Source organism: Bos mutus, chromosome 21 (assembly GCF_027580195.1).
Source record: "Bos mutus isolate GX-2022 chromosome 21, NWIPB_WYAK_1.1, whole genome shotgun sequence".
NCBI classification, from domain to species: Eukaryota; Metazoa; Chordata; class Mammalia; order Artiodactyla; family Bovidae; genus Bos; species Bos mutus.
In genome coordinates this window covers 21,588,264-21,614,915 of record NC_091637.1, presented here as the reverse complement: position 1 = coordinate 21,614,915, position 26,652 = coordinate 21,588,264, and the positions used below count along the sequence as shown (strand labels likewise).

The 26,652-nt window shown below is 46.3% G+C and overlaps 1 protein-coding gene across 8 annotated transcripts in view; it reads left to right on the top strand.

The window, feature by feature from the left end:
* CPEB1 (cytoplasmic polyadenylation element binding protein 1) overlaps window positions 1–26,652 on the top strand; it is a 107,908-nt gene that overhangs the window by 70,710 nt on the left and 10,546 nt on the right. For 3 of the 8 annotated variants that reach the window (XM_070358353.1, XM_070358350.1, XM_005887138.2), the window contains 3 exons: window positions 13,070–13,258; window positions 24,853–25,079; window positions 26,394–26,646. In XM_070358353.1, the coding sequence (XP_070214454.1) occupies window positions 13,070–13,258; window positions 24,853–25,079; window positions 26,394–26,646 (669 nt within the window). Of the gene's footprint in view, window positions 1–12,541; window positions 12,708–13,066; window positions 13,259–24,852; window positions 25,080–26,393; window positions 26,647–26,652 lie in introns of those variants that run through there. The other 5 variants (XM_070358351.1, XM_070358349.1, XM_070358352.1 and 2 more) reach the window with 3 other exon arrangements.

The window sequence follows — 26,652 nt, the reverse complement described above, 5'->3', positions numbered from 1 at the left end:
AGGTATCTGTTCATAGGCTTCAACACATTGCCAAATGGTTCATGGTACAAAAAGTTAAGAATTTCAAATTGTTAGAGATAGTTTACTTAAATAGGTGTCTACTTTAAAGACTAGTAGAAGTACATTTGCCTATATCTGTGATTATTTGGACATAGGATGAATCTCTAAAAGCAAAATTTTTTCATGAAATAGTTGTTTTTAAAGCATTTAAGTGCACATGTTAGGTTGCCCTTCAGAAATGTATCAGTTTGCTCTCTTGAAACACCCAATTCTTCTTCTTCTTTTTTTTTTGGCAGATGGTGAAGAATCCACCTGCAATTCGGGAGTCCCTGGGTTGGAAAGATCCCTGAAGGGGAGGGCATGGCAACCCACTCAGTATTCTTGCCTGGAGAATCCCCATGGACAGAGGAGTCTGGCAGGCTGCAGTCCATGGGGTCACAAAGAGTCAGACGTGACTAAGCACAGCACAGGGCATGTGAGATCTTACTTCTCTGACCAGGGATTGAACCCATGCCCTCTGTGTTGAAAGTGTGGAGTCTTAACCACTGGACCACTAGGGAAGTCCCACACAGTCCTTTTTAAATCACTAGCTTTTATATTCTCTAGAAGCTGATGCTCCCGTGCTTTGGCCACTCTTGAGAGTCCCTTGGACTGCAAGGAGATCAAACCAGTCAATCCTAAAGGAAATCAACCCTGAATGTTCATTGGAAGGGACTGATGCTGAAGCTGAAGCTCTAATACTTTGGCCACCTTATGTGAAGAACTGGCTCATTTGGAAAAGACCCTGATGCTGGAAAAGATCAAAGGCAGGAGGAGAAGGGGACAACAGAGGATGAAATGGTTGGATGGCATCACCAACTCAATGGATATGAGTTTGAGCAAACTCCAGGAGATAGTGAATGACAGGGAAGTCTGATGTGTTACAGTCCATGGGGTTGCAAAAAGTCAGACACAATCGAGCGACTGACCAACATTATTATTGTTTGGCCCTGTAAGAGGTCTCCAATATGGTATAATGTTCAAGGAACTTCTACAAATCCCAAATTTGAACCAGCATAGCATCAGGGAAAGTAATATTTCATTGTGTTTAGATGTTAGTCACTCAGTTGTGTCCAACTCTTTGCATCTGCATGGACTATAGCCCACCAGGCTTCTCTGTCCATGGAATTCACCAGGCAAGAATCCTGGAGTGGGTTGCCATTTCCTTGTCCAGGGGATCTTCCCGACCCGGGGATCGAACCTGCAGCTCCTGCGTTTCCTCCACTCCAGGCAAATTCTTTACCATCTGAGCCACCAGGGAAGCCTGATTAGGTTATACTAGTTTTAGTATAACATAAAACTGGTGTAGGGGATACCACATGGACAGCATGTTGTATTCCAAGGCTCTGGACTAGAGACTTGAAAACATTCTGCTTCAGAAACTCCGTACCAGAAGCCATAAAGTAGGTGGAGTTAGACTTCAGTCATCAGTCTTCTTTTTTGTTCTCCACCAGGAAGAAATTAAATTGTCAGCTTCGAAAACTATGTATGTACATGGCAGTGGAATCTTGGAAACACCAAAGTGTGAAATTGACATTTTACTGAATAAGTAGGCGATTGGGGCAAGGATAATAAGAATGGGGAGGAGCTAGTATTAAGAGTTGAACTCCTGGTAGGATGGGATGGGTTTAGGACAGAGCTCCATGGGGATCTAACTGGTGAGAACGGAATCCATTAATAATTTAATGATGGTAGGAGTGCCAGGTCTTGAAAGATGGGTAGAGAATGCATGACACAGAAAAAGTACATAGCATGTGACAAAAAAGGTACAAGTACTTAGGCTTCCACCATGGCTGGCATATTTGTCAAGTCAGCTCGAAGAGACCAACTCTATTGAAGTTGCTTAGAATTATTTGTTTTCAGAAAATAAATAATTTACCGATAAAACAAGTCTGAGCTGGGGCATGTGTGAGTGTAGACCTGGGTCTGAGAAAGTGCCCAGAGTAGGGATGAGGCAGAAAGGTAGGCTGGTCCCTGCATTATGATCCCACCTCTGCCACTTAGCAGCTTTGGCACTTTGGCCTTGTCTGAGCCTTGTTTGCTCACTAGTTTGAAAAGAAAGAAAAAAGATGATTTAACCAGGTGGTCTTCCAGCTCTTTTCCTGCTGACAGGCCATCAGGGACTTTTTGTCCAGAGATTCTCAACCTGCCTGTAGCAATTACTTGTTTGGTCAGTCCTTGTTGAGGGGCTTGAATTACATAGAACAGTCTTAATTTGCAAATAATCAGACACCTAATTAGAATTAACTTTAGCAGAATGTGGGATGTGTTGGGGGGGGGGTGCTATTGATACAAAGCTCACAGAATAGGAAGACGTTTTGTCACGATTCTGTTCCTTTGCTGCCTCTCTCTCAGAGTGAGTTTCATTTTCACCCTCTGCACAGTTTTGTGTTACCTGAGGAAGGGCTCCATTCACATACTTTGGCATCATGAGGTCAGGAAATTCTTCTGTCTCTCCAGTACCCAGTTAGAAAAACCTTAGGGAAGGAGTCTCAGGTTGTCTTGAGCTGTGCCCATACTAGGAGTGGCTTCTGTAGTCACATGGAGGGGTTACTATAACCCAGGTTGGCTCAGATGGCTGCCTGTGGACCATACTGTAATGAGTGATGCAGAAACCAGCAAGAAAGATGACATTTGCCGTTAGGACCACTTGGATGGTATAGGAAGAAAAACAGTTCAACAAAAGCCTGGGGTGTGGCGGAATTTTAAAAGCATCATCTTTGGGGAGTCATGCACTAGGCAGCAGCAGTCTTTGAACACTTGCTTGTACGTATCCAATTTAAAAAACAGTGTATCCCTCAGTGAGATCGAGTTCTCACCACCCACTCCAGTGGTCATTATCTGCTCCCCCCACCAAAAAAAAAAAAAAAAAAAAAGCCAAACCAGAAAATAGTAAGTGTTGGCAAGGATGTAGAGAAATAGAAACACTTCTGCTTTTGCAGAATGCAAAATGGTATAGCTGTTGTGGTAAATAGTATGGTGGTTCCTATAAAAAAAAATAAACATAGGATTTACCATATGATCCAGCAGTTCCACTTCTAAGTATATATATGTAAAAGAAGTGAACTCAAGGATGGAAACACATGTTTGTTTGTACACTGATATTCATAGCAGCACTGTTCACAGTAGCCAAATGTGGAAGAAAGTAACCCAGATGTCCATGGACAGACGAATAGATAAACAAAATGTGGTATATACATCCAATGGAAAACTAGTCCTCCTTAAAAGGGAAGGAAATTTTGATACATGCTGCAATATGGATAAACTCTGATGATATTCTGCTAAGTGAAATAAACCAGACATAAGGACAAATACTACATGACTCCACTTCTTGGAGATACCTGGAATAGTTGAGTTTAGAGACAGAAGATGGTTACCAGGCACTCGGGAAGGGTTAGTGGGGGGTTAGTGTTTGATGGGTACAGAGTTTTGTTTGATATGAAAAAGTTCTGGCAATGTTTAGTGGTAATAGGTGCATAAAAATGTGAATGTACTTAATGCCTCTAAATAATACACTTCAAAATGGTTAAAATGGTTAAATAAAAAAGTTTAAAAAATACAATGTACACCTGGCACGTTTAACTTTGTATCTATATTTTCATTGGAAAAAGGTATCTAATGGAATCAAAATTGTAGAGATTTTTATACTTATTATGTTTAGAAACCTGTAAATTAGCTCTTTAATTGTAGAGAATTTCTCATTATTCCTTTTCTCCTTTATTTGTATTTCTAGTCTACTTCTCCCACAGAATTTTATACTAATGAAATGTTTTACATTTCAGTCTGCTGTTGATCACATGTTATACTTCTCTGCAACAAAAGCAGTACATAAATTGAAATTTTAAATTATTTCCTGTGACTGAAAGGCTTATAAGTGTTTTGGATTGCTGTGGCCATTGATTGCTAGGACAATTGATTAAGACAATCTAAAGGTTAAAATTTTTGATAAGTAATTATTTATTGGAAATTCTTCTTAATGAGATAAATGAGGCATCTTTATAACTCATGTAATTTTGGATGACTCAGTTATTGCCAGAATGACTCAGGATTTCAACACCAAATACATTCCTCTTTTCTGTTTTTATAGATCTGTGCCCTATTGAGTAAACTTGTTCACATAAATAAGTAGATGGGACATGAAGGCATTGTTAGAGCAGTGCCACTCAATTGTTTGAATTGTTTGAACTTGTATGCAAAAAATCAGTCATCTATTTTTAGTCATTTACTTGCCGACAGTTCCATTCATTCCTTCATATTTATTGAAAAGAAGGAATTGGAAACCCTCTAACTTGTGAAAAGATTTGTTACTTGAGACATTGGTCATTGAATTTCTCAGTTTGGGGAAGGTATACCAAAAAATGCTTAATGGAGATTGTTGTCTCCAACAAATGACTATTGTTATTTTTTCACTTAGAGACCCTGTTTAACTCAGATTACCTAAAGGATTCAGAAGATTAAAATATTGTTAAATTTAAAATACAGCTTTACAAATACAGTATTTTAAAACAAAAAAAAATTTTTTTTGGCTGCAATGTGCAGCTTACAGAATCTTAATTCCTGAACCAGAGATTGAACCTAGGCCCTCAGCAGTGAACGCATGGAGTTCTAACCATTGGACTGCTAGGGAATTCCCTTAAAATGCTTTTTATTTTATCAACTTGCTTTAATTATGTTGTTATGTTTTGTCAAAACCTTGGGTCTATAGATTTTAACTTGTTCTGCTTATGGAAAATGTCAACTGTAAAATTTGATTTAATGAAGTTGCTTCTTGTCATCAAACCAATTACTTCATTCAGATTTGCTTTTTGTCAGAAAAAGTAACTTCATCCCCCTCCACCACTATTTTATTGTGAACATTTTCATGCATACGGAAAAGATGAATAAATTGTAAAGTGAGCACCCGTGACACTTATCACCTAGATCCTGCAATGAACATTTTATCATATTTGCTGTATGACACGTCTGTTTATATATCCCCCTAATCATTTATCAAGTATTCTTACGTATCCCTCTAACCATTTATTGTAGCCCAGGTGGTAGTAGTGGTAAAGAGCCTGTTTGCCAGTGCAGGAGATGAAAGAGACACTGATTTGATCCTTGGGTTGGGAGGATCTCCTAGAGGAGGAAATGGCAAACTACTCCAGTATTTTTGCCTGGAGAAGCCCACGGATGAGGACCCTGGTTGGCTACAGTTCATGGGGTCGCAAAGAGTCAGACATGACTGATGACATGTGCACTCACACAACCATTTATCAGTCCATCTCCTTTTATGATGCATTTCAAAGTGAATTGGAGACATGGGTATAATTTACTTCTAATACTTGAGTATTCATCTTGACTCTAATGTTTGGTATTTGTTTAGAGGTTCTTGGAGGTAAAATTAATAAACAGTAAAATGCACAAGGATTGCAGAAGAATGTGTGTCATTAGGTGCATTCTGACAAATGTGTGGATGAAACTCCCCACAAAATGTACATTGCCATCACCTCAGAAAGTTTCCTCATCCCATTTCCCAGTTGGTGCCCACCTCTATCCCTTGGAGGCAACCACCTTGTTTCACTGTTTATTAGCTTTGCTTCTTCTAGAATTTCAAAGAAGTGGAATCATATACGTAGGTACTTTTACATAAGGTTTATTTCACTCAGTGTAGTGAGATTCATCTCTCTTGTTGCATCTTGTTTTAGTTGCAGTTTCTTCTGACTCTTTGCGACCCCATTGACTGTAGCCCACCAGGCTCCTCTGTCCATGGGATTTTCCAGATGAGAATACTGGAGTGGGTTCCATCTCCTCCTTCAGGGCATCTTCCCAACGCATAGATTGAACCCGCATCTCCTGTATTGGCAGGTGGGTTCTTTACCACTGAACCACCTGGGAAGGCTGTTGCTGCATGCATCAGTAGTCTATTCCTTTTTATTGCTGAGAAATACTCTAGCATATATGTGTATCAGTTCAGTCGCTCAGTCGTGTCCAACTCTTTGCGACCCCATGAATCATATTCTCCTGTTAGTGGTCACTTGAACTCTTTCCAGGTTTTGGTGATCATGCATAAAGCTTCTGTCACCGTTCATGTGCAGGTCTCCTTGTAGACATACTCTTTCATTCTTTTTAGTTGAATACCTTGGAGTAGAATTGCTGGGTCACAGAATTGTATATGTCTAATCGTATAAAAAGTCGGCAGAGCTTTTCTAAAAGCGATTCAACCGTCATACAGTAATGTATGGAAGTTCTGATCGGCAGCACCAAATGTTGGCAAACTGTGGAGCAGTCTTTTTTAATTTTAGCCATCTGGTGAATATGTAGTATCTCATTGTGGTTAAATTTGCATTTCTTTGACTAACAATGTTGAGCAGTTTTTCAGATGCTTATTGTCCAGTTGTATATCTGTGTGTGAAATGCCTTTTGAGGATTCTGTGCTCTTTTTTTAAGTGTGCTTTTTGAAAAATTTCTTTCTTTAACTTTTGAGTTGTTAAGATTTCTTATATACTCTAGATACTAGCCATTTGTTAGATATGGTTAAAGATATTTTCTACCGTTTTGTAATTTGCATAATTATTTTCTTAATTGTGTCTTGATGAGCAGACATTTGGTAAGTCCTGTGTATCAAAACTTTCTCCGATCATTGCTTTGTATGTCCTCCGTAGGAAACCTTGCTCTGCATCCCCCCACCCAAGCTCACAAAGATAGGCTACGTTTCCTTAGAGAAGTTTTAAAAAGTTAAAACTTTCAGGTCTCTCTGATTCATACTAATGTTTACATGTGGTGTGAGTTGGAGGTCAAGGTTCATTCCCTACCCCCCAGCGATATTTGGTTGTTCAAGCACCATTTGTTTAAAAAGCCCTTCCCCCTGAATAACCTGAAGGCATGTATATTATTGGGGTTTCATTGAATACCTGGATCAATTTGGTAGGAATTAGCTTTTTAATAGTATTGAATTTTCCGCTTTGTGAACATGGTGTATGCCATTTAAAAATTTAAACATTGTTAGTATTTATTTCCAGAAACATTATAGAAATCGTTTTGAAATAAATTGCAGAATTCATTTGAAGATTATTAGTGTGGTCAAGGCTAAAATAAGCCAATGATCATACTTTTGTGGTCGGAAGTACAAAGTAAACCTGGTGTCTCTCATACCTTAACCTGTCGTGTGACTTAAAGTGTAGCTGAAACTATAAGGAAGGTTTCCTTGAGCATCTATGCATCATGCATTCTCTTCTCTTCTGAACTACTGTAATTAACGCTCAGGTTAACAGTACATTGTCTCTTGGAGTTGTGATTGACTCGAGTTTAGCCTTTACAGTTTGATGACAAGTGTAAGGAAAGGTTGGTGAGTAAGCTGCAGCCTGAGGACCAGCTTGATGTGCGAGGCAGCAGGACACTGGCCGGGCCACCTGCTGGGGAGAGTGAGCACTGTGAGGGGGGTGTTGAGTAAGAATGGGGTGGATTACCCAGAAGACAGAGACTAGGTAGGAAGACCACTTGAAACTCGGACTGCTCAAAGTGTGTGCAGCACGTGAGTAGTGCAGGCATCACTTGGGAGTAAGTTAAGAACACAGATTCCAGGGCCCAACCCCACCTACTGAGGCAGTCAGTGTTGTTGATTGCCGAGTCACCCCTATGCCCTTGAAAGTCTGAGAAGCACTGCTTTAGGGGAACATGCAGGCTTCCTGGCGTGAGTGGTCAAGGGCCCCAGTGCAACAGTGGTTGACATGATATTGACAGGTGTCTGACTTCTTGCATGGTGGCTCTTTCACTTCAGGTTACCAAAACGGATTTACAGAATCGTTTCTGTTTTCCTGATTTGGCAGAAGTGGCAGGGTTGGGGGATAGTCTTTCAAATGGTCTTTTTAGAAATGCATTCTTAGAAATGCCACTTTATGAGCTTTAAAAAAACTTTTAAGAACATAAAGCATTGATTTAAGTAGCCTCAGCTTACTGTAAAGTCAGTTATTCAGAAGAAATCTAGTGGGGACCAGTGACGCAGCATCCTTCTCTCCTGTTCCCAGGGACTGGATTTGGAGGAGAAGCTGAGATTTTGTAAAAGAGTTCAAGTATGATTGCTGTATAGACTGTAATAGTGTGCTTGTCAAAAGGCTAAAGAGGAAAAAGAAAGGAGAACACCACTTTTGTGATACTGTTTGTGCAATGACTAAAGGAAGATAAATCCATGAGTGGCTTGCTACCCTCACACATTAAGCTGTGTTTTTCTGTGTTCCCTTACCAACATCTATCAACAAACAACATTTTCACATAGTTATAGTCATGATGTAGATGCAGCTTTGTAGTCTGTTAAGTCATTTAACATACTTCTCTGCCCCCAACCCCTTTTCTTCCCTCCTTATCCATCGGCTTTTCTGCCCTCTTCCTCCCTTTCATTTCATATGTCCTTGACCACTTCCCTAGCTCTGATCTCTGGTTCATCCTGAGCCCTTTGCCAGATTAATTATTGTTTAGCAGTGTAAAGAGACAGTTCACTACACTCTTGAGCATCAGTTTCATTTTCCTGCCTCAGTTCTTCCTGGCTTGGTTGGCCCAAACAAACCTTGCTTATCTTCTCTCCTGTTAACTCCTCTGAACTAGATCCCCTTTCCCCTAGGATCAGCTAATGCAGCATCTGCTCTGCAAAGCCACCTTGTGTTTCTTGGGGGCCTCAGCTGACTACTTGTAAGCACCACGGACCTTTACACTATGGAACCTGCCTAATGGTTTCATAAATGGAGGCCTGAAGTGACTCTTCTCTCCTTGTTTCACCTCCTTAGTTGCCAGATGCTCAAGAATGATAGTTGTAGAGGACCATGAGCAATGTCATGCCAAGTCTTGTTGACAGAGGAGCCATCAGCGGACAGACAGGTTCTTAGACTGAGGATGGAAAAGATTAGAGGTGAGGCTGTACTCGTCTTGAGGGCTTTCCAGGTGGTTCAGTGGTAAAGAACCTGTCCGCCAATGCGAGGAGACCGAGGTTTGACCCCTCTGTCAGGAAGATCCCCTGGAGGAGGAAATGGCAACCCACCCCAGTGTTCTTGCCTGGAGAATTCCATGAACAGAGGAGCCTGGTGGGCTACAGTCCATGGGGTCGCAGAGAGTTAGATAAGACTGTGCATGCCTGCATGCATACAACTCTGAGCCCTAGAATCAGAGCCCTTGGGTCACCTCTGCATTTTGATCCTCTCAGCGGTCATTCTGTTCTAGACTGTGACAGACTTTGGACTTTGGGTCAGTTGGAGTTTTTCAGTTGCTAAGAAATTTGGGCAATTATTAAGAAGGTAACATTTTCAAAGGGAGATCATTTTAAAATTCTGAACCAAATCAAGAAACTTAATCAGAAATGTTGCATAGGTATTGATATGGAAACTTGGCAGGGTTCGGGTTGATATAGAAAGTGTTTAAGCTGAGAGTCTTTGTTCAAACAGATTGCCTTAGAAGTAGTCTCACCTCATCACGTGCTGGTTCCAAGCTTCTAGTATCTTCGGAGTGTCTGATGTGTGCTTGGCTAAAGATTATAAAGAATATCCTCCAATAAAAGGGGTCAAGTTCCTGCCCAGCATCAGATATGAGTTCGAGAAGCAAAGACAGGCTTTCCTCAGTAAAATCAGTGTTTCAATTTCAGCCCTTTCAGCTTACTGAGCATTTGCCCATGTTGACAGTTTACTTCTCAGACTTTCTGTCAATACAGAAGGGGTAGGGAGCAGAGTGGGTAAATTTGGAGAGTTAGGATCATTAGAAAAGAGGCTTTGGGGGTAAAATGTTTCTGAACACAAATGGCCACAGGTAAGACTGAATCATGCCTGCCAGTCCACCTAGGACAGTTTGAACTTGCTGCATTGGTAGGGTTATTAATATTTGCCCCCTTTCTCTCTCAGAAGTGCCTTGGTTTGGATGATAAATTATATGGTCACCTACTGAAACCAAAATACCAATACAATACTTTGCACCAGACACTGTGCCAAACAGCGTGATCCTCAACAAAACACCTGAGAGAGAGCTGCTTTTGCCACTTTACAGGTGAAAGATGCTCAGAAAGCTTTAGTAACTTGACTGAGATCACGCAGTGGCAGATCTTGTGAGTAAAGCAAGATCTATAAAACTTATAAATCCCACTTAATTTTTCCTAGCCTACCACACTAAAGGTTTAACAGGTGTGTCTTCTGTTAATCGGAGGAACTAGTGAAGGAATACTACAATGGTAGTGCAAGCCTTAATCTGAAAGAAACAGTGGGATGGAGAAGGTCTGGGTAAAGGTAAAGGTGATGCGTCAGTGGGAGTGCTGGTAGTAGAGGGAGAGGCATGCTCTACTTAGACCTCCAAGCTCCTGGATGGCTTGCAGCCATTTGTTCCTAAGTGACCTTTAATGGTCACATTTGAAAAGACCCTGATGCTGGGAAAGATTGAAGGCGGGAGAAGGGGACGATAGAGGATGAGATGGTTGGATGGCATCACCAACGCAATGGACATGAGTTTGAGTAAATTCTGGGAGTTGGTGGTGGACAGGGAGGCCTGGCGTGCTGCAGTCCATGGGGTCGAAAAGAGGGTAATTGTATAGACCAGTGCTACTCAAACTTTTAAGTGAATTAATGTCAACTGGGAATCTTATTAAGATGTAGATCAATTCCAATTCCAGAAGTCTTAGGTGGGGGCTGAGAGGCTGTATAACATGATTCTGGTGATACTGATTTTGTTGGTCGGCCATGCTAGACTTTGGGTAGCAAGAGCATAGTTGGTATCTAGATTCTCTCTGCGTGCGGCATGGAGTCCCCGTAAACACAAAGGCCCTGATTTTGGCCGGGGATGGGAAAAATGATTGCTTCTAGATGTGGGTGTGCTCACAGTGTGGTGGAAGGGACCATACAGAGAGTTTGTAAGGGGGAATGGGTACTTATATTTGGATGTTTTTAAAGGAAGCATTATGTTTTTATAACTATTACATATGGGTTATTTTTAAAGTATGTACTAAGCTTGGGGGAAGGGTGGACAGAGAAGCTGGTGGGGGAGTGGTCTGGGGTGGGGGCAGCACCAGCATGGGTGGGTTCTTGCTCTGCCTGTGCAGTGGTGAAGAGGTTTTGACAGACACAGGCTTGGAGCAGGCAGAGTATCTACAGCCAGACAGGAATAACATGGATGGATGACACAGCAGCAAAGCTCTTTAAAAAAAAAAAACCCTCCGAGGGGAGGAGTCCCTCCCACAGACTGGCCGTTCTCCCCTTCTCAGCTGTGCCTGAGCGCCTGTGGACAGAAGGGGACACTCTGGAGGCTCTGGCCAGCCGTTCCTGTGGCTAACAGCAGTAGCTCCCACTCTGCCCACCTTGTACCCTGTCCCGGGTGGTCCCAGGTGGGCATGCTTCCTGTGTCCGGTTCCTTCTCGCTGTAGCATGGCAGAGCGAGCAGGGTCCCTGGTCTCAGTGCAAGCAGCCTTCCTGCCATGTGGCCGGGACCCTCACGGTACCCTCCTTTCTAAGGACGAGGCCTTGTGACTGGAGGTCATGTTGGAAGAGACGGATGGATACAGGAGAGTACGTTGGCAGATAGGAAGTGGCAGAGGTCCCAGAGGTTCTGGGCAAAGCTGGACTTGGTGCTGGGGCTGTGACTGGTCATGGGAATAGGGCTGTGGTTCCAAGCAGCTCCCCTGCCTGGAGAGAGGGTCTGGGTAGCCTGAGGTACCAGGACCCCTCCCGTGGCCGTTGTGCTCTGGAGGAGCAGGGCCAGGGGCTGTGAGCTCCTAAACCTGGGTCTTCTGACAAGGCACATACTACCTCCAAGATCGCTTCTGCTGTTTGGGTCTGATCAGACTCTGTGAGGGGAGTGTTTCCTCGCCTGTGCCTGCAGTTGCAGGAGGGGGAGCTGGTTCTGCTATGAGATTGATGCCCACCCTTTTGGAGTGAGGGAACTTGGGAACAGGGAGTAAGTATCCTAGTCAGGGGACTTCCCTGGTGGCTCAGATGGTAAAGAATTTGCCTGCAATGCGGGAGACCTGGGTTCAATCCCTGGGTTGGGAAGATCCCCTGAAGGAGGGCATGGCAACCCACTCCAGAATTCTTGCCTGGGAAATCCCCATGGACAGAGGAGCCTGGCAGGCTACAGTCCATGGGGTCCCAAAGAGTCGGACAGGACTGAGCGATTGAGCACGTCCTTGTCAGGACAGGTCTTACTCTGGCATTTGGGTGGCCCAGTGACTCCCCCGCCCCCTGCCGAAACTGACCCCTTTCTTGGTAGCCAGTTGCTGCTGACAAGCCTGGAGCACCAGGTGTCGTTCCCCAGGGTTCGAGCGAGCTGTGTTTTCTGAAGCCTGTCCCACCCCTGGCAGTAAACACTGCTGTGTCAGGGTAGGGCTCAGGGGCCACTTGGAGCACACAGATTTTTGCTAGCAGAATTGTGAAGCTTTGCATCGGGCTGCAAAACCAGGGCTTGAGCAAGCAGCTGGAGAGAGTCCAGGACTAGAGTGTTTTTGGGTTTGGGGGCGGAGAGCAGAGGGAGGGGAGGGAGGGGCAGGAGGGCAGAGCTGGCCGAGCAGGCAGCCTGCTGCTTTGGCTCCGCTGTCAGCAGAGAGGACTTCAGTCGTGCCTCGGGCCGCTTGGCCACCATTGCTGGAGACCGGAGGGCGCTGCCTCGCAGCCGGACTTACCAGCACCGCACCCGGACTGTTCCCAGTGGCTGTTGTGCCGTCTCTTCCCTGGGAGGCAAGTCCCCTCCCTGCCGTCCCCTGCTCCTCCCCGCTCTCTGAGGGGTGATGCCGCTCTCCATTGCACGGCTCAGCCGGCTGATGTCACTGGCAGCGGGGAGCATCAGCAGCCTGATCACATGCTGGCCCAGTCTGTAATGCAGACGGGATAGGGGTGTGTGTGTGTGGGGAGGGGGCTGTATGGCAGCCGCTCCTGCTTTAACACCCCCAAAAGTGCAGAGGCAGCGGCTGCAGCATCCGGCCAGCTTGGATGTCTAGTCTTCGAGCCTGAGGAAACTATTCTTAATATTATTTATTGTTGATAATCCTGGGGAAGCAGCCCTTAACTCTGGGCTTCTGCTGTTTTCCTGTCCAAAGCAGACTTCCAGGACTCAGAAGAAACAGTCACAAGCAGGATGCTTTTCCCCACCTCTGCGCAAGATTCTTCCCGTGGCCTCCCAGATGCAAATGACTTGTGCCTTGGCCTGCAGTCCCTGAGCCTCACAGGCTGGGACCGACCCTGGAGCACCCAGGACTCAGACTCCTCAGCCCAGAGCAGCACACACTCGGGTGAGTGCCGGAAGATGAGCCAGCGGGGGGAGGGGGTGCATGGGGTGTGGAGCAAAGATATCCACAGCAACAGTTGTTCTCTTCCCCTTTGCATCCCCCACCGCCCCCCCATACAACATGGAGCTGTTTTGCAAAAGATGGAAATGCTGGCTGTGAGTGTGGTAGGACAGATGGTGGCTCGTAAAGGCAGGCACCGCTTCCGCACTTACCCTGATAAATTCCCTGGAGTTGTTAGTCTGTACCTGAAGTGGCCCTGAGAAGGGTCCCCAAGGTGATAGCCTTATGCAGAAAAGATCCAGCGAAACCCCTAGTGCCCAGGCCTGCCTTGGAGATGATGAAGCAAAACACTTTTAGGCGGGGGAGGGGACTTTAGGGGCTGATGACTGGATGTCCAGATTCTATTTCCCAGTGGCTTTTAAAACTAGGGAGCTCTGTGTAAAGGATGGGTGGTCCCCAAATCATGGCGAGGTTAGAATTTTAGCCATAAGTGAGGCTGGGTAATCCTAGGGTATTGGAATTGGCTTCACATGAGGCTGAGAGCGTTGATCCTGGAAAAGGGGGTAGGCATGGTGAGCCGGGTGGAGTAACTCTCGGCTATGGAGGCCTTTTTTCTTTCTTTTTTTCTTTGTGTTAAGGGTGACCAAGTGGATGAAGGGGGAGCCATTCCCCTTAGGGTCCCTTGTCATCCTGGAAGGATTCGATGGGGACAGATTGAAGGGGCTTCTTGGCAGCCCCTCTAACTGCTTCTGCTCAGACCTTCCTACTGCCCATTAATTTCCCTCTCATGGTTCAAGGGGGTGGGTTGGCCAGACGCAAATCCTGGAGCATTCAGGAAGAAATGTGAACTTAAGAAATAACTGTAACTATACATAAAAATCTTAAGTATTTTGCTTTATGTGCATTACACCTTAATAAGGAGCATCTTGGCAGCAGATACTTTAAATGATGGAAAGCGAAGGTCGGGGCAGCCATTTACCATTGGTGCTGACAATGGGATTCACGGAGCCTGCTGTCCCCACCAGCCACCCCCGCTCCAGAATCGGGCGGCAAGGTTCCTCTGGCCTCCACCCTGTTTGGCGCAGGTCTTTTTTTAGAATGCTTTGCAGAGCCTAGGACTGTTGTGTCTGTTGGCATTTCAGTGCCCAGTTGTTTTGGTAAATCCCTTTTGATTGGGGAAGTGGGGGGGTAGAGGCTGTTTTTTGTTTTTTTGTTTTTTTTTCTCTCTCAGGTGAGGAAGAGCTTTACCTTAAGTAACTACCTCTGGGTTAAGGTAGAATTTCTTGAACTACTAGTGTTTAGCTGATTCAGGATTTTCTCTGGGCTGGGAAGTATGGTGTCACTGTTTCGTGTCCCATGCCTGGATATCTCGGCTTTGAGGCCATGGTAGTTTGTTTCACATTGGTACCCTGAAGCCGGCCGGGGGGTGAGGGGGGCATGTGAATCTGACCTTGTCTCCACCCTCACTGCTGACTCTGAGCAGAAGACTGAAGAGCCCCCTGCACAGGAGCTGACCAGTGTCTGACCAGGGCACCGTCCTTCCCTGGTCTCACGTTGGGTGTGGCCCTTCCTTGGCTCTGGCTTCTCTTAGCTACAGGGGCCCTTCTGGAATGCATTATAGCACGTAGAAATGCAGCAGAGGCCAACTTGGGGCTTGGAGAGGTTGGCCTGAAAGTCATTCTGAAATCAGGCTGGAAAAAAAAAAAAAAGCTTGTGTCCAGCCACAGTTTCCTCGGCTTCCCCAGCAACCCACCTGAAAGGCCTGTGCTCGTAGCTCTTTGTCTCTACAGTGGAGATGGATTTACTTCCCCAAATCTCAAGCACTTTACTTATAAATATTATGTGATTTTCTGCATCAGAGAGATCCTATACTCTGTGGCCCTAGCATCCGTGGGGTAACCCAGAAGGTTATCCCAGTGGTACGATTTAAATGGCCCTGGGCAGGGTTAGTGTGGGTATGCCTTCCTTTCCGAGGGCTGAGGACACACCCACCCATCCCTGATCCCCATGTTATCCTTGGACTTTGGAGCTGAGGTGATGGCCATCTCTCTTCTTTGCCTGAGTCCTGGGCCTTCTTGGAAAGCCCACAGAGGGTACTGCCTCCTGGAGTGGGACGCAGCCCTCCCACCAGCCAGCTGCACCCTTGCCAGCGATGCGGGAACATGCAGCCCACATTCCAGTGCCTACACTGCCTTCCCATCTGAAGAGCAGCCAGCTCGGTTTCTCCAGGGAGGGAGGAGGCGTTTCAGCAGCTCTGGACAGTCGAGGAGTCGTCCTTGCAGACAGCCTGGTACCTTGCTGTTTCTGTGAGGAGCACGTGGTGCAGGCTTCTTCCTTGGGCTCTGCTGGGTGATATATTGCCCCATGTGGCTGTTGGCTCACATCTGACCATTTTCTACAACTCTCAGGTTCTGAGCAGTGTGTAGGGGGCAAGGTTGGAGGTAGCAGGGCTCTTGCGGGAGAAATCTTGGCTAAATTCATTCAACGTATACTGAGCATTGGCTGTGTGCCAGGCACTGTGTTAGGCACTGAAGGTACACCAGTGATAAAATTGTTTCCCTTAAAAATGCCTTTGACTATTGAGGGGAAATAGATGGGACTGTATACCGCATACAGCATACAGCTGCTCTGCCCAGGGGCTCCATTTTCTCCCCTAAGGAATTTTTTAGCATTGAGGCAACATTTCATTGGATTCTCCCATGGAGACCTGTCTCCAGGGGCTGGAGTCCTTCTGCCTTGTGGGTTTCATTGGCCTGGGGGACCTGCAGGAAGACCCTGGGGTGGAATCTGTTTTTGAGCATTGTGCCTGCAAGGCCAGCATTGGTTGGGGTGTGGTGCTCTTTGAGGCACCGCCCTTCCAGACTGTGCCTACCCTTGAGGCCTCAACTCAGGCTGGGAAGGAAGCCTTCCTGCCCATGAGGGCAAGATGAACGTTACAAGTGACCCCAGTGACATGTCCTACTTGCAGTGTCTTAAGTCCTGTAATGGAACAGGAGGGCTGTTAAGGCCCTGATCCTTAATGTCCTGGGATGGGGAGAGAGTGACTAATCACCATTTAGCGACTGTTTCCTATGTGAAGTGTGTCACATGGCTTGAATGCTTTCACAGTCCTGTAAAGTGCATACTATTATTGTCCCCATCTGAAAGATGAGGAAGAAACGCTCACAGAGCTTGTGGAATGCCAAGAGCGACACAGCTACCAGAATTTGAACCTGGGTTTCTTTGACCCCAAGCCTCCTGGGCTTTCTCTCCCACCTGGCTCCTGTGGGCAGAGCCCAAACTCTTGAGCAAGAACACTCACAGTGGGTTGTCTGTGTGTACAACTCCAGGGCTGCTTGGCCATGAGGTCTCCTTTGCAGAGGTCCCCAGGGCCAGGGCACGAGGCAGATGGTTCTGACTCCCTCTTCACCCTGTGTCTCAGCCCGTCAGCTGTGCACCTGATGTGTTTGTCTCCCTGCCTTCCCCCAGTGACTCTTTTGCACGCAGCATTACTCAGCAGGAAGTGGGGTGACTGAGAACCTACTTCAGGGGACCTGGAAATAAGGGCTCCTAACGAATGCCTTGTGCAGAAGCCCAGTGGGCTGACCAGATGCTCAGTCTGAGGGTGCCAAAGGACATGTCCTGTTCCCGCCCACTTTCCTTAGAAGTCCTTGAGGTTAACCTGTTCACCCTCCTTGGTTTCTGTCCCGGCTGCTCACTAGTGAATAGCATGTTCCCTTTGCTGGAGAACTTGCAGGCTCCCTGCTGTCTGCAGGCCAATTGAGCCTGGGGTGAGAGCGGCATCTTCAGCAATTTGTTCCTGCTGCTGCTCTGCTTTCAAATAACGTTTCTGAGGCAACATTCAAAACAGGGTTGGGTTCTTCCCTGTGGAACATGGCCTTCTGGGCCCAGCCAAGTTCTCCTCACGTCTACCTTGGCTGTCCAGTTCTTCACCGCTCTGTTCCCAGTATGTAGCACAGTGCCTGGTCCTGGTGTTTCAGCAGGTATTTATTGAATGAATGATAAGTGCTGAGTTAATTCTCTAAGTTTGAACTGCAGAGTTCAGACAAGGTCTCTCTTCTGCCTCCTACTTGTGTTGATCATCATCCTGACGGACAGATGGTTCCAAACGATCGGTATCTCTGAGCCCCCATAGCTTTTAGGGCATGATGGTGCCCTTACAGAAGGTTTCTGTCATACTCCGGGCAATGAATTCTGCTGTGGAGTCAGGTAGTTTACTGAGGAGTAACTTTCAGTGCAGAGTGGAGGGGCCCCGAGCAGCACTGTGACAACAGGACACCTCCCTGCGGAGGGGACTTGAGGAGCTTGGGTGCAGGGGCCAGGTACTGCTATCCTTCCCTGGGGCTCGAGCAGGCCATTTCTTCAGGGGATGAAACTTGTCCAGTGACTCAGACTGGGGAGAAAGGCTGTGTTGGGTACCACCTTGAACCTGTGGGATCCAGAATTGGTGGAAGGAGTTCAGACTCACAAGAGCACTGCCTGAGCTGGGGTGTGATGTGGAGTTGCAGGCTTAGAGTCACAGGAAAAGAGCATTCTGTTAGCTTTCTGTTATGTCTGCAATGCATGCTGCTCTCTCCGCCTTCCTCCTGTGCATTCAAGTAGATTTTGAGCAGGCAGCCTAGAACCAAGGGTTGGTATAGGGAAGAAGGTTCCAGGTATGCGGCCTTGTGTCTCAGACTAGGGAATCTTCCCAGGTGGGTTGGTGAAAGAAAGAATCTTCCTGCCAATGCAGGAGACAAGGGTTGCATTCCTGGGTCGGGAAGATCCCCTGGAGGAGGAAATGGCAACCCACTCTAGTATTCTTGCCTGGGAAATCCCATGGACAGAGGAGCCTGGCAGGGTATAGTCCATGGGGTCACAAAGAGTCAGACAGGACTAAACGACTAAATAACATCATCATCATCTCAGGCTAGACATAATGGCTCCTGGTCTGGGTGTCTCTCAGGACTTCTCCCATCAGACAGGTGGCACACAGCTGTGATGGGCTCTTCCGAGCTGAGCTCAGGCTCGGTGTCTGACAGTGTGGACCCCTGATGCCTGGCTGCCGCTGCAGTCAGACTCTGGTGCTTTTGTGCTCTCAGGGAAGGCTTCCGAAAACTAGCCGTGACTCAGCTGTAAAACCCACAGGAGCAGGCGCAGAAGGGTGAAAGTGGAGAAAGTTAACAATCAGTCTAAAGACACTGCTGCTGCTTTGGTCTCCTGTACCCTCTGAGGCAGTGCTAATGAGCTGGAGCCCCCTGCCAGGCCCTCTCCTCCCTGCGACTTCACTGAGAGCCGTCCGTAGCTGCTGCGGACTCCTGCCCGTGTGCGGGGGGCTCCAGCAGAGCACATGGTTCTCCTTAGTCACATTTGCAAAATGAGGATCCACCATCCGCTTGGCCACCAGGGCTGGGGACACCTGGTAAACCTCAAGACTTTGTGTTCCCTGAGTTGTAGAGGTCAGGATAGGAACAGAGCAAAGAGATCAGGGCCTTGGCCTTGGTCAGAGCAAAGAAGTCAGAGTCACTACAAGGTGCCTATAGGGCACTCCCTACACGACCCTTAATCCATCTAGGTTAACATTCAACATTTGACCTTGATGAAGCGCTCTGCCCTGTGATGGGGAGTGGAGGTTGAGATCAGTCACTGGCCTATAGCATAAGGGACCTGTCACGTCCACTAGATTTTAGGTTGTATGGCTTGAAGAGAGTGTGCCTTTCCAGTGGGTACACTTTATACTTAAAGTTAGGAAGACAGGCTGGCTCCTTCCATCTCGATTCCTGGCTGGTGGGAACCAGCGCTGCTCACTGAGCATCCTTGTAGAGGAGAGATGTGGTCTCATGGGCCGAGGTGAGGTGCCACCTCCCCGAGAAGCCCAGTGTCTCTGCTGCTCTCCTCCTTTGATCTGTAGATGCTCAGAGAACTGTCTGGCCAGGTCCTTTGTGAGATTGGGCTAAAGACAACAGTCAGGCCACCATAGAGCGTCAGAAACTTGTCTCCTTCTGTGGGTGGAAGGAAATATCAAACCCCCTGGAAAATCCTTGCCTCTTGATAATAGGTTTTCTTGTCTTCCTCATATCTTCTAGTGAAACTCCTCTCTTCTTGGCCCCTTCCAGTTGAGTATTTGCAGGAAACTGATGTGAGGAGGTGCTGATGGGACTGGGTGTGTTAATTCTGGTACACGCTGATCTTACATGTTTGTCCGATGGCACTGCCCCCTCCCCTGTTTGCCTGTGTGGCTGGTGTAATGTTCAGTGGGGGCTCTTCCGTGATTCTTGTTTCTCAGTGTAGAAGTGTTTTTTTTCAGAGGCTGTGAGGATCCCGGGGAGAGTGACCCTCTTCAACCTGTATCTGTATGTCTTTAATTCTCTTTGGAGAAAGTATTTGAAACTAGTGGAAGGAATATTGTCACAAATTTGATATGTCAAGTAACTATTCTTCTCTCAACCACTGTTTTGGTGATGGGCAGGGTCAGGATGAACTAAGTAAGGTTTTTTCCTCTAATTCTGAATTGTATCTAAGGCAGCACTGTGTCCTTAAATTGAGTAACCTTGATAGGAAAGGGCATAGCCTCAGTGAGCACACTGCTCCTGGGGATACAGTACTGCCTTTCTTGCATTGCTGTTCAGCAAGCATTGATCACCTGCTTTCTGCCAGATGTTGACTAATTACTACTGGAATGAATGGTAAAGATGGGCCTTTGGTGTGCTTGGTAGAGAAGGCAGAACTCTGTACCCATGTGTGCCTGCAAATATTTATACAAGTGTTTTTGACCCTTTAAAAAGCTAGTTCAAAAGAAGATTTCTCTTATAGGCAGAGGCTCCAAAGGTTCAGTTGCCATTTTTCCCCCTTGGGATTCTAGTCCCAGTTAGTGGTGCTTGGTTTCCCTTTTCTGGTCAGATCAGTTGCCTTGAAAAAGATGAAGAAAGTCAAATGAGAATTGATTAGTTTTCCTTTCTGTCATTAAAAAATTTTGTTTGGAAATTTTAAATTTACAGAAAGTCACAAGTATAAAAATTATACAAAAGTATTTTATTCAGATTCTCCTGTTGTTGACATTTACCTCATTTGCTTTATCATTTGCAATTCTCTCTCTTTATATATCTCTTTATATAATTTCTTTCTGTACCATGAGGACTAGAGATGTTCTAAAATACATTGACATACAACAAAAGTTATGAACGTCAGTCAACTTAAAATTGATAAGTGTACTCTGATGAAACTCATGCTCTCACTGTTCACATTGCAGTCTTGCCCGGTGACCCAGTGGTGTCCACACAGCATTTTTCTCTTCCTTGTCTCTTAGCAGTTGTCTGCCTGAAGCATTAGGCCCAGGCTCTCTTTGTATTTGCTCCGTATGAGGGTGTGAGCTTACAGAGTTCTCGTCTTGAATGTTTTTCACAATGTTCAGCTTGTTCCTGGCTGTCAAATTTCCTGAAACTGTTATCACAATCCATGCCAATCTCTTTAAAATTCTTCGTTTGTTCCTGGTTAGACCTCTCTCCCTCTTTCATCTCCCCCGTAACGTGGGTTGCAGGCTAAGGGGGTGTCTGAGAGATCAAGCTCCCTGGGTCGTGTCGTGTGTAGCCACCTTGGTTTCTTTTTTCCTCCTGGGTGTCAGTCGCTGTTGTGCTGTAAAAGCTGTATTTGAATAACCCAAAGTTTTTTTAAGTCAAGCAAAGACTTACTTAGGAAAGGTTTAGGGGTGTGGTAAAGGGGAACTTATTAGAAGCTTGAAGTAGCAAGCCTCGGATTTTTCTAGATTAGCGCTTCTCAGACTTTAATGTGTACACAAATCTCCTGGGGATCATGTTAAAATGCAGGTTCTGATTCCATAGGTCTGGAGTGGGGGCCAGGATACATTTTTAATGAGTTCCTACAGCAGCAAGGTCCTAGAGAAATTTTAAGACTTGGATGATTTAGATCCCAAGGTACTGACCTCTGGAATCCAGAGATAGCTTATCTGTAGTTGATGGTCTTAAAGGAATTTGAACAAAAGAGAAATGTCAAGACCAGAAGATGTAAAGTCCGGAGTATTAAAAAAAAAAAAAAAGTAGTGAATGGTGTGTTGCAGAGGATAAAGCAAAGAATCAGAAAGGACTGGGTCCCACTCTGTCACTCACTACCTGACAGACTCACTATAAACACTTGACCTTTGAGCCTTGGTTTCCTTTTGTTAAGATGGGTAATAATACCCAGTTCTTAGGATTCAGCGTAAGAGTATTTATCTAAAGTGGTTCTGACTCGGTATCTGGAATATCCTAGATGTACAGTGAGTGGAAGCTGCTGTTAGTGGTTGGAGCTTCCTTGAACCTGGTCCAGATTGTCGAGCAGATGATTTGACCATGAACTCTGAGCCCTTAAGAAAGTGGAGTTCATTAGTGGCCATCATCGGTGGTCATGCCATTTTCTTCTTAGACAGGCTTATTATCCAATTGGAGTGTTACAGACATAATCTCTAGCTTTGACATAGGAATTTGATAAAGCCTCAAATATCTTTGTGAGCATGTCAAAAATATTTGTAAGCTAGTTGAGGTGGATGGGTTTGTGATTATTAGATGCATGAATAACAGTCATGAACACAGATTAACATGAATGAGAAATGTGGTCTACACTGGCACGGACATTGCTTTCAAACACACCTTTTTAAAACGTTAGGTGAAGACGGTCACCGTAGTCCACATTTGTCATCCTCGGTGCCCCCAGACACAAGTCATTTGGGCCTGACATCTCCTTAAGGATTTTTCTGCATCCTGCTTCATGCCGTTTTTCCCTCGACAACTCTTGGAGCGCTCTGCGGTGCCACCCTTTTCTGGGATCAACAAACTGCCCTGTATCTTGTTTGTCCCTGGTGGGTGGATGGATGGTTTTTCCCTTCAGGGTGATGTTTTCTTGGGTGGAGGCTTCTGCCCCAAGCCTCGTCTCCCTCACAGTCATTCTTTCTGTTCTTCTTCCCAGTTCCCCAGTCCTTTACCTTCTGAGGAGTTCAGTGTCTATGTTACATTTTAACCCCAGGCCTGCTTGTCCCTGTGTGTCCGTTTAAGGATGCCATCCAGCAGTGTAGCCTCCACACACCCCACCTCAGCCACCGGTGATCACACGGGCTGGCGGCACCACCCTTGGGACTCAGTTTTCTCGGTCCCCTGACCCTGTCTCTCCTGTCTGCCCCTCACTCCTCTGGTAGCTGACAGCACGTGGCTGCTGCTGCTTCTCCATTTGCGTCCAGTGTCGTTCACCTGTGACACGTGGCCGTATCTTCCATCCTCTGTGGCTGGTCCATCAGCCCACCGATGGACACGTTTCCTCCTCCACATTCTCTTTGGAAAGACCCCACAGCCCCGTGTCTCCGCAGGCTCCTGCCACTGCCTGTGCGAGCCGCCCATGTCTGACTAGACCTTCAGCCTCAGCCAGGTGCTGGCTGCCGGCCCCGTCTTCCCATGGTCCCTGGTCAGCCCCCTTGGCTTGTCTCCACAGGAGCTGCCACGCGTCTCCACCCTCCCTCAGGAGAAAGTCTAAACGCCCTAACCTGGCTTTCAAAGCTCTCTAAGATTTGATTGTTACCTCTTCATTCACCACCATAAACTTGTTTCTGTAAAATGTGAAGAAAGATGAGGCCCCTCAGGGCAATGGTACCACTTTGAAGACCAACACACGTGATCTGTATTCTCAGAGAACTGTCAGTTTTCACAGTGCTTTTTGTTTGTTTGTTTTTTGCCACATCTTGCAGCTCCCAGGAGGAGCCTGGAATAAATCTTCACACCGCCCACCCCGCTACCCTCTCAGCATGGGTTCCAGGGGTCTGGACTTCGTGTGTCATTGAGACAGGGCTTTGTCAGGCATATTTGAGAAACTTGACAGAGATAATTTCTGATGGGTGTCAGAATTCAAGCGTGAGAGACATTTGGTTTCAGTATGCAGTTAAGTGCTTGTGCTCAGGAAACTAGTTAAAAGAATGTTTCCTTAAAAAATGAAGTCTTTAAGTAATAAACTCCCCAACACACACACACATTAGACTGGCTTCCAGCCCTCCTGATTGTTGGCCAGCATGTGGAGGGACTGATTTTCCCCCGTGCTGGTGGGAAGGTGAACTGGTATGTCTGCTTTGGAGAATGGTAGGACAGTTTCTTTAAAAATTAAGGATAAATACAATAAAATAAATAAATGCATCCGAGACCGTTCCCTGCATTTAAAAAAAAAGAAAGAGTTAAGGATACACTGCCTTCTCTTGATCCTCTCTGTCTGTGGATCAAGTTAAGGATACACTACCTGTCTTGATCTGAGAGGGACGCATGGTTGGCTGAGGGGGGAGCGGGTTGATCTGATCCTGTACAAATGCTCCGTGGTGAATGGTGTACCCTGGAAGCATGCTTTCACTTTGATTTCATGCTTGGAGAGGTTTATTTGTGCCTCCTGAGAACCCACCACAGCCCCAGCCAGACACTCAGACTGACTTGTACCCCGAGAGGAAACCAGCTCAGGTGACCTGTGTCTCTCAGTTACTAGTGACTAACTGTGAGGTGGAGCCACTCACAGCCACTGTGTATTGAACAGTTTCACACGTAAACACGTTATTTTGGTTTCACTTCATAGCCTTTTTGAGGGGAGTGTTTTCCCCTTTCTTCAGATGAAAATAAAAACATCAGAGTAACGAGGCTTCTTTCTAACCTCAGTGCCACCGTACCTCTCCCACCCCCCTACCCCCTCTCAGTGGATAAAAGGGTGTTCTGCTTTGCTTTGGATTCCTTTTTCCCCAGGGCCAAGTGTGGGAAAGTGCTGCTGTCTTCTGCTGTCCTCTTTACCTCCCTTATCTCTCCTGGCCTTGGATTCACTCTTTTTTTGATGTTTAATATTTAAATATTGTGCACTGGGCTCTGCTGTGCTGAGCGCTTTCCATCTGCTATTTTAATTACCGACCCCTCCTGACCATGTTATGAAGCAGTTGGTATTCCACCCAAGATGCCATGAGAAAACGGAGACTCGGAGCTTCCCAGAGCAGGCAGGTGTATGAAGGTGGTATCAGGCTCAGCCAGGATTGCTGTCAGCCAGAGCAGCTCGACCACAACGTCACTGCTTCCGTCCTAAATGTTTGAAGTCCAGGGTTGTCTAGGAGAATCTGCATGGGCTGGAATTCTGCACACAGTAGCCTCTCGGATGAGATGGATGCTTATGCTCTGCCGGACTTCTGGGGCATGGCATGGAATTCTGTGTCTTAGCTACGTAGTGTTAGAAAGGGCACGCGGTGCATTCTTCTGATAGACGTGTTGGCAGGCAGCAAGGAAGGAGTATGGTTTGGGCTTCCTAACTGTGCTGACGGTGTCTCCTGTGATGACATGGGCATGTGTATTCAGACATTGGTAGCGGCTGTCACAAGGGCCCCCCAGTGGCACAGAATGTCCCAAATGCTACTGTCCCAGGGACCTGGGTCTTCAGAAAGCCATCCTATTCCTGCCTCTCATTAGATACCCTGGGTGTACATCTGCTCGTTACACTTGTCACTGTGGTTCTCTCAGGCTTTTGGTGGTCCTGCCTTGGTGTGTCTTGCTCTGGGTGTAAAGGGAAAGCGCTTGTCTGGGAAGAAAACTAAGAGGTCATGAGATTCTTTTCCCTCCTCTTCCTAGTACTGAGCATGCTCCATAACCCACTGGGCAATGTTTTGGGAAAGCCCCCCTTGAGCTTCCTGCCTCTGGACCCGCTTGGATCTGACTTGGTGGACAAATTTCCAGCACCTTCCATCAGAGGACCACGCCTGGACACCCGGCCCATCCTGGACTCTCGCTCTAGCAGCCCTTCTGACTCGGACACCAGTGGCTTCAGCTCGGGATCAGATCATCTCTCAGATTTGATCGTATGTAGCTTACTGGGGGGTCGATGGGGAGGGCAGGTGAGCTTGAGCAGGTGGGTTGCAGGCTGCGAGGTGGGGCGATGGGAGGCTCTAGGACTTCTGAACGTCGGCAGAACAAAGGGTGCCCTGTGTCCCCACTGCTCCCAGTGAGCAGCGCACTTGGAACCTGAGCTGAAGCCTCTTCACCAGTCACTCCAAGAGCTGTTAGGAAACAGTTTCGAGAGTAAATAGGGGAGTCCTGGTGGGATTCTGAAGTGTAACTTGTTCCCTAGGGGTGACCCTAAATGGTGACCATGAGCAGGTCCCTTTGATTCTCTGGCTGCAGTTTATTCCCCTATAAAGATTGGGCTTCCCTTGTGGCTCAGCTGGTAAAGAATCCACCCACAATGTGGGAGACCTGGGTTCGATCCCTGGGTTGGGAAGATCCCCTAGAGAAGGGAAAGGCTACGCACTCCAGTATTCAGGTCTGGAGAATTCCATGGACTGTATAGTCCATGGGGTCACAAAGAGTCGGACATGACTGAGTGACTTTGACTTCACTTCACAAAGTGGAATTAGATGAGATGCTCCTAATTCTGTTCGTTGCTTTAGATGGGGCTCAGTCTTAGGAATCTGCCTGGTAACCAGCTTTAATATTGATACTTTGAGATTTTTGTTTAAAGAATTTTCTCAGATCCCTGCCCCAAAAGTTGATTGATGAAGGGATATGGACAGACAACTCACAGAAGAGGAAATAGAGGCAGTATTTCAACTTAAGGAGATACTTTATTGAGTAATCATTCAGTTTCTATCTTGATAATGTGGTATATTTTTACCCACTTAAATTAGTAGAATTTTAAAGCCTTGACAAAAGCGTGTAGTGAAACTTGTGTCCTCACACGCTTTTGACAGAACACAGAACCCTCATAGAAAGCATTTTGACATCTTACGTCTAGGAATGTGACCAGAGAAGACACAAAATAAGAAGAAACTACACCTTAAAGTTTTTATTTATAATCCTGGAAACTTGGAAAGTATCTAAATGTTTAGCAGTACGTGGAATAGGTCAGTGAAGTGTAACTTGTTCCCTAAAAAGAATATCATAAATTAACTAAAAATGGTTATGAAGATTGGCAGTAGGAAGGAAAAAACTGAATTGGGGAGAAAAAAATTTATTTAAATTATGATGTAAGAGCAGCTGTTCTTAAAAATGTATAGAAAGTCTAAAAGAAAATGTATCAAATACTAAATGGTATTTTTCATAATTTCTATAGTGTAATTATTACTTTTATAACACCTGTCATTTAAAAACCTCTGTCTTCCTTTTTCCTTCCCTAGTCAAGCCTCCGAATTTCCCCTCCCCTGCCCTTCCTGTCTCTGACGGGGGGTGGCCCCAGAGACCCTTTAAAGATGGGGGTTGGGTCCCGGATGGACCAAGAGCAAGCTGCTCTGGCTGCAGTCACTCCCTCCCCAACCAGTGCATCAAAGAGATGGCCAGGAGCTTCTGTGTGGCCGTCCTGGGACCTTCTCGAAGCTCCCAAAGACCCTTTCAGCATAGAGAGAGAGGCCAGACTACACAGGCAAGCTGCAGGTAAGT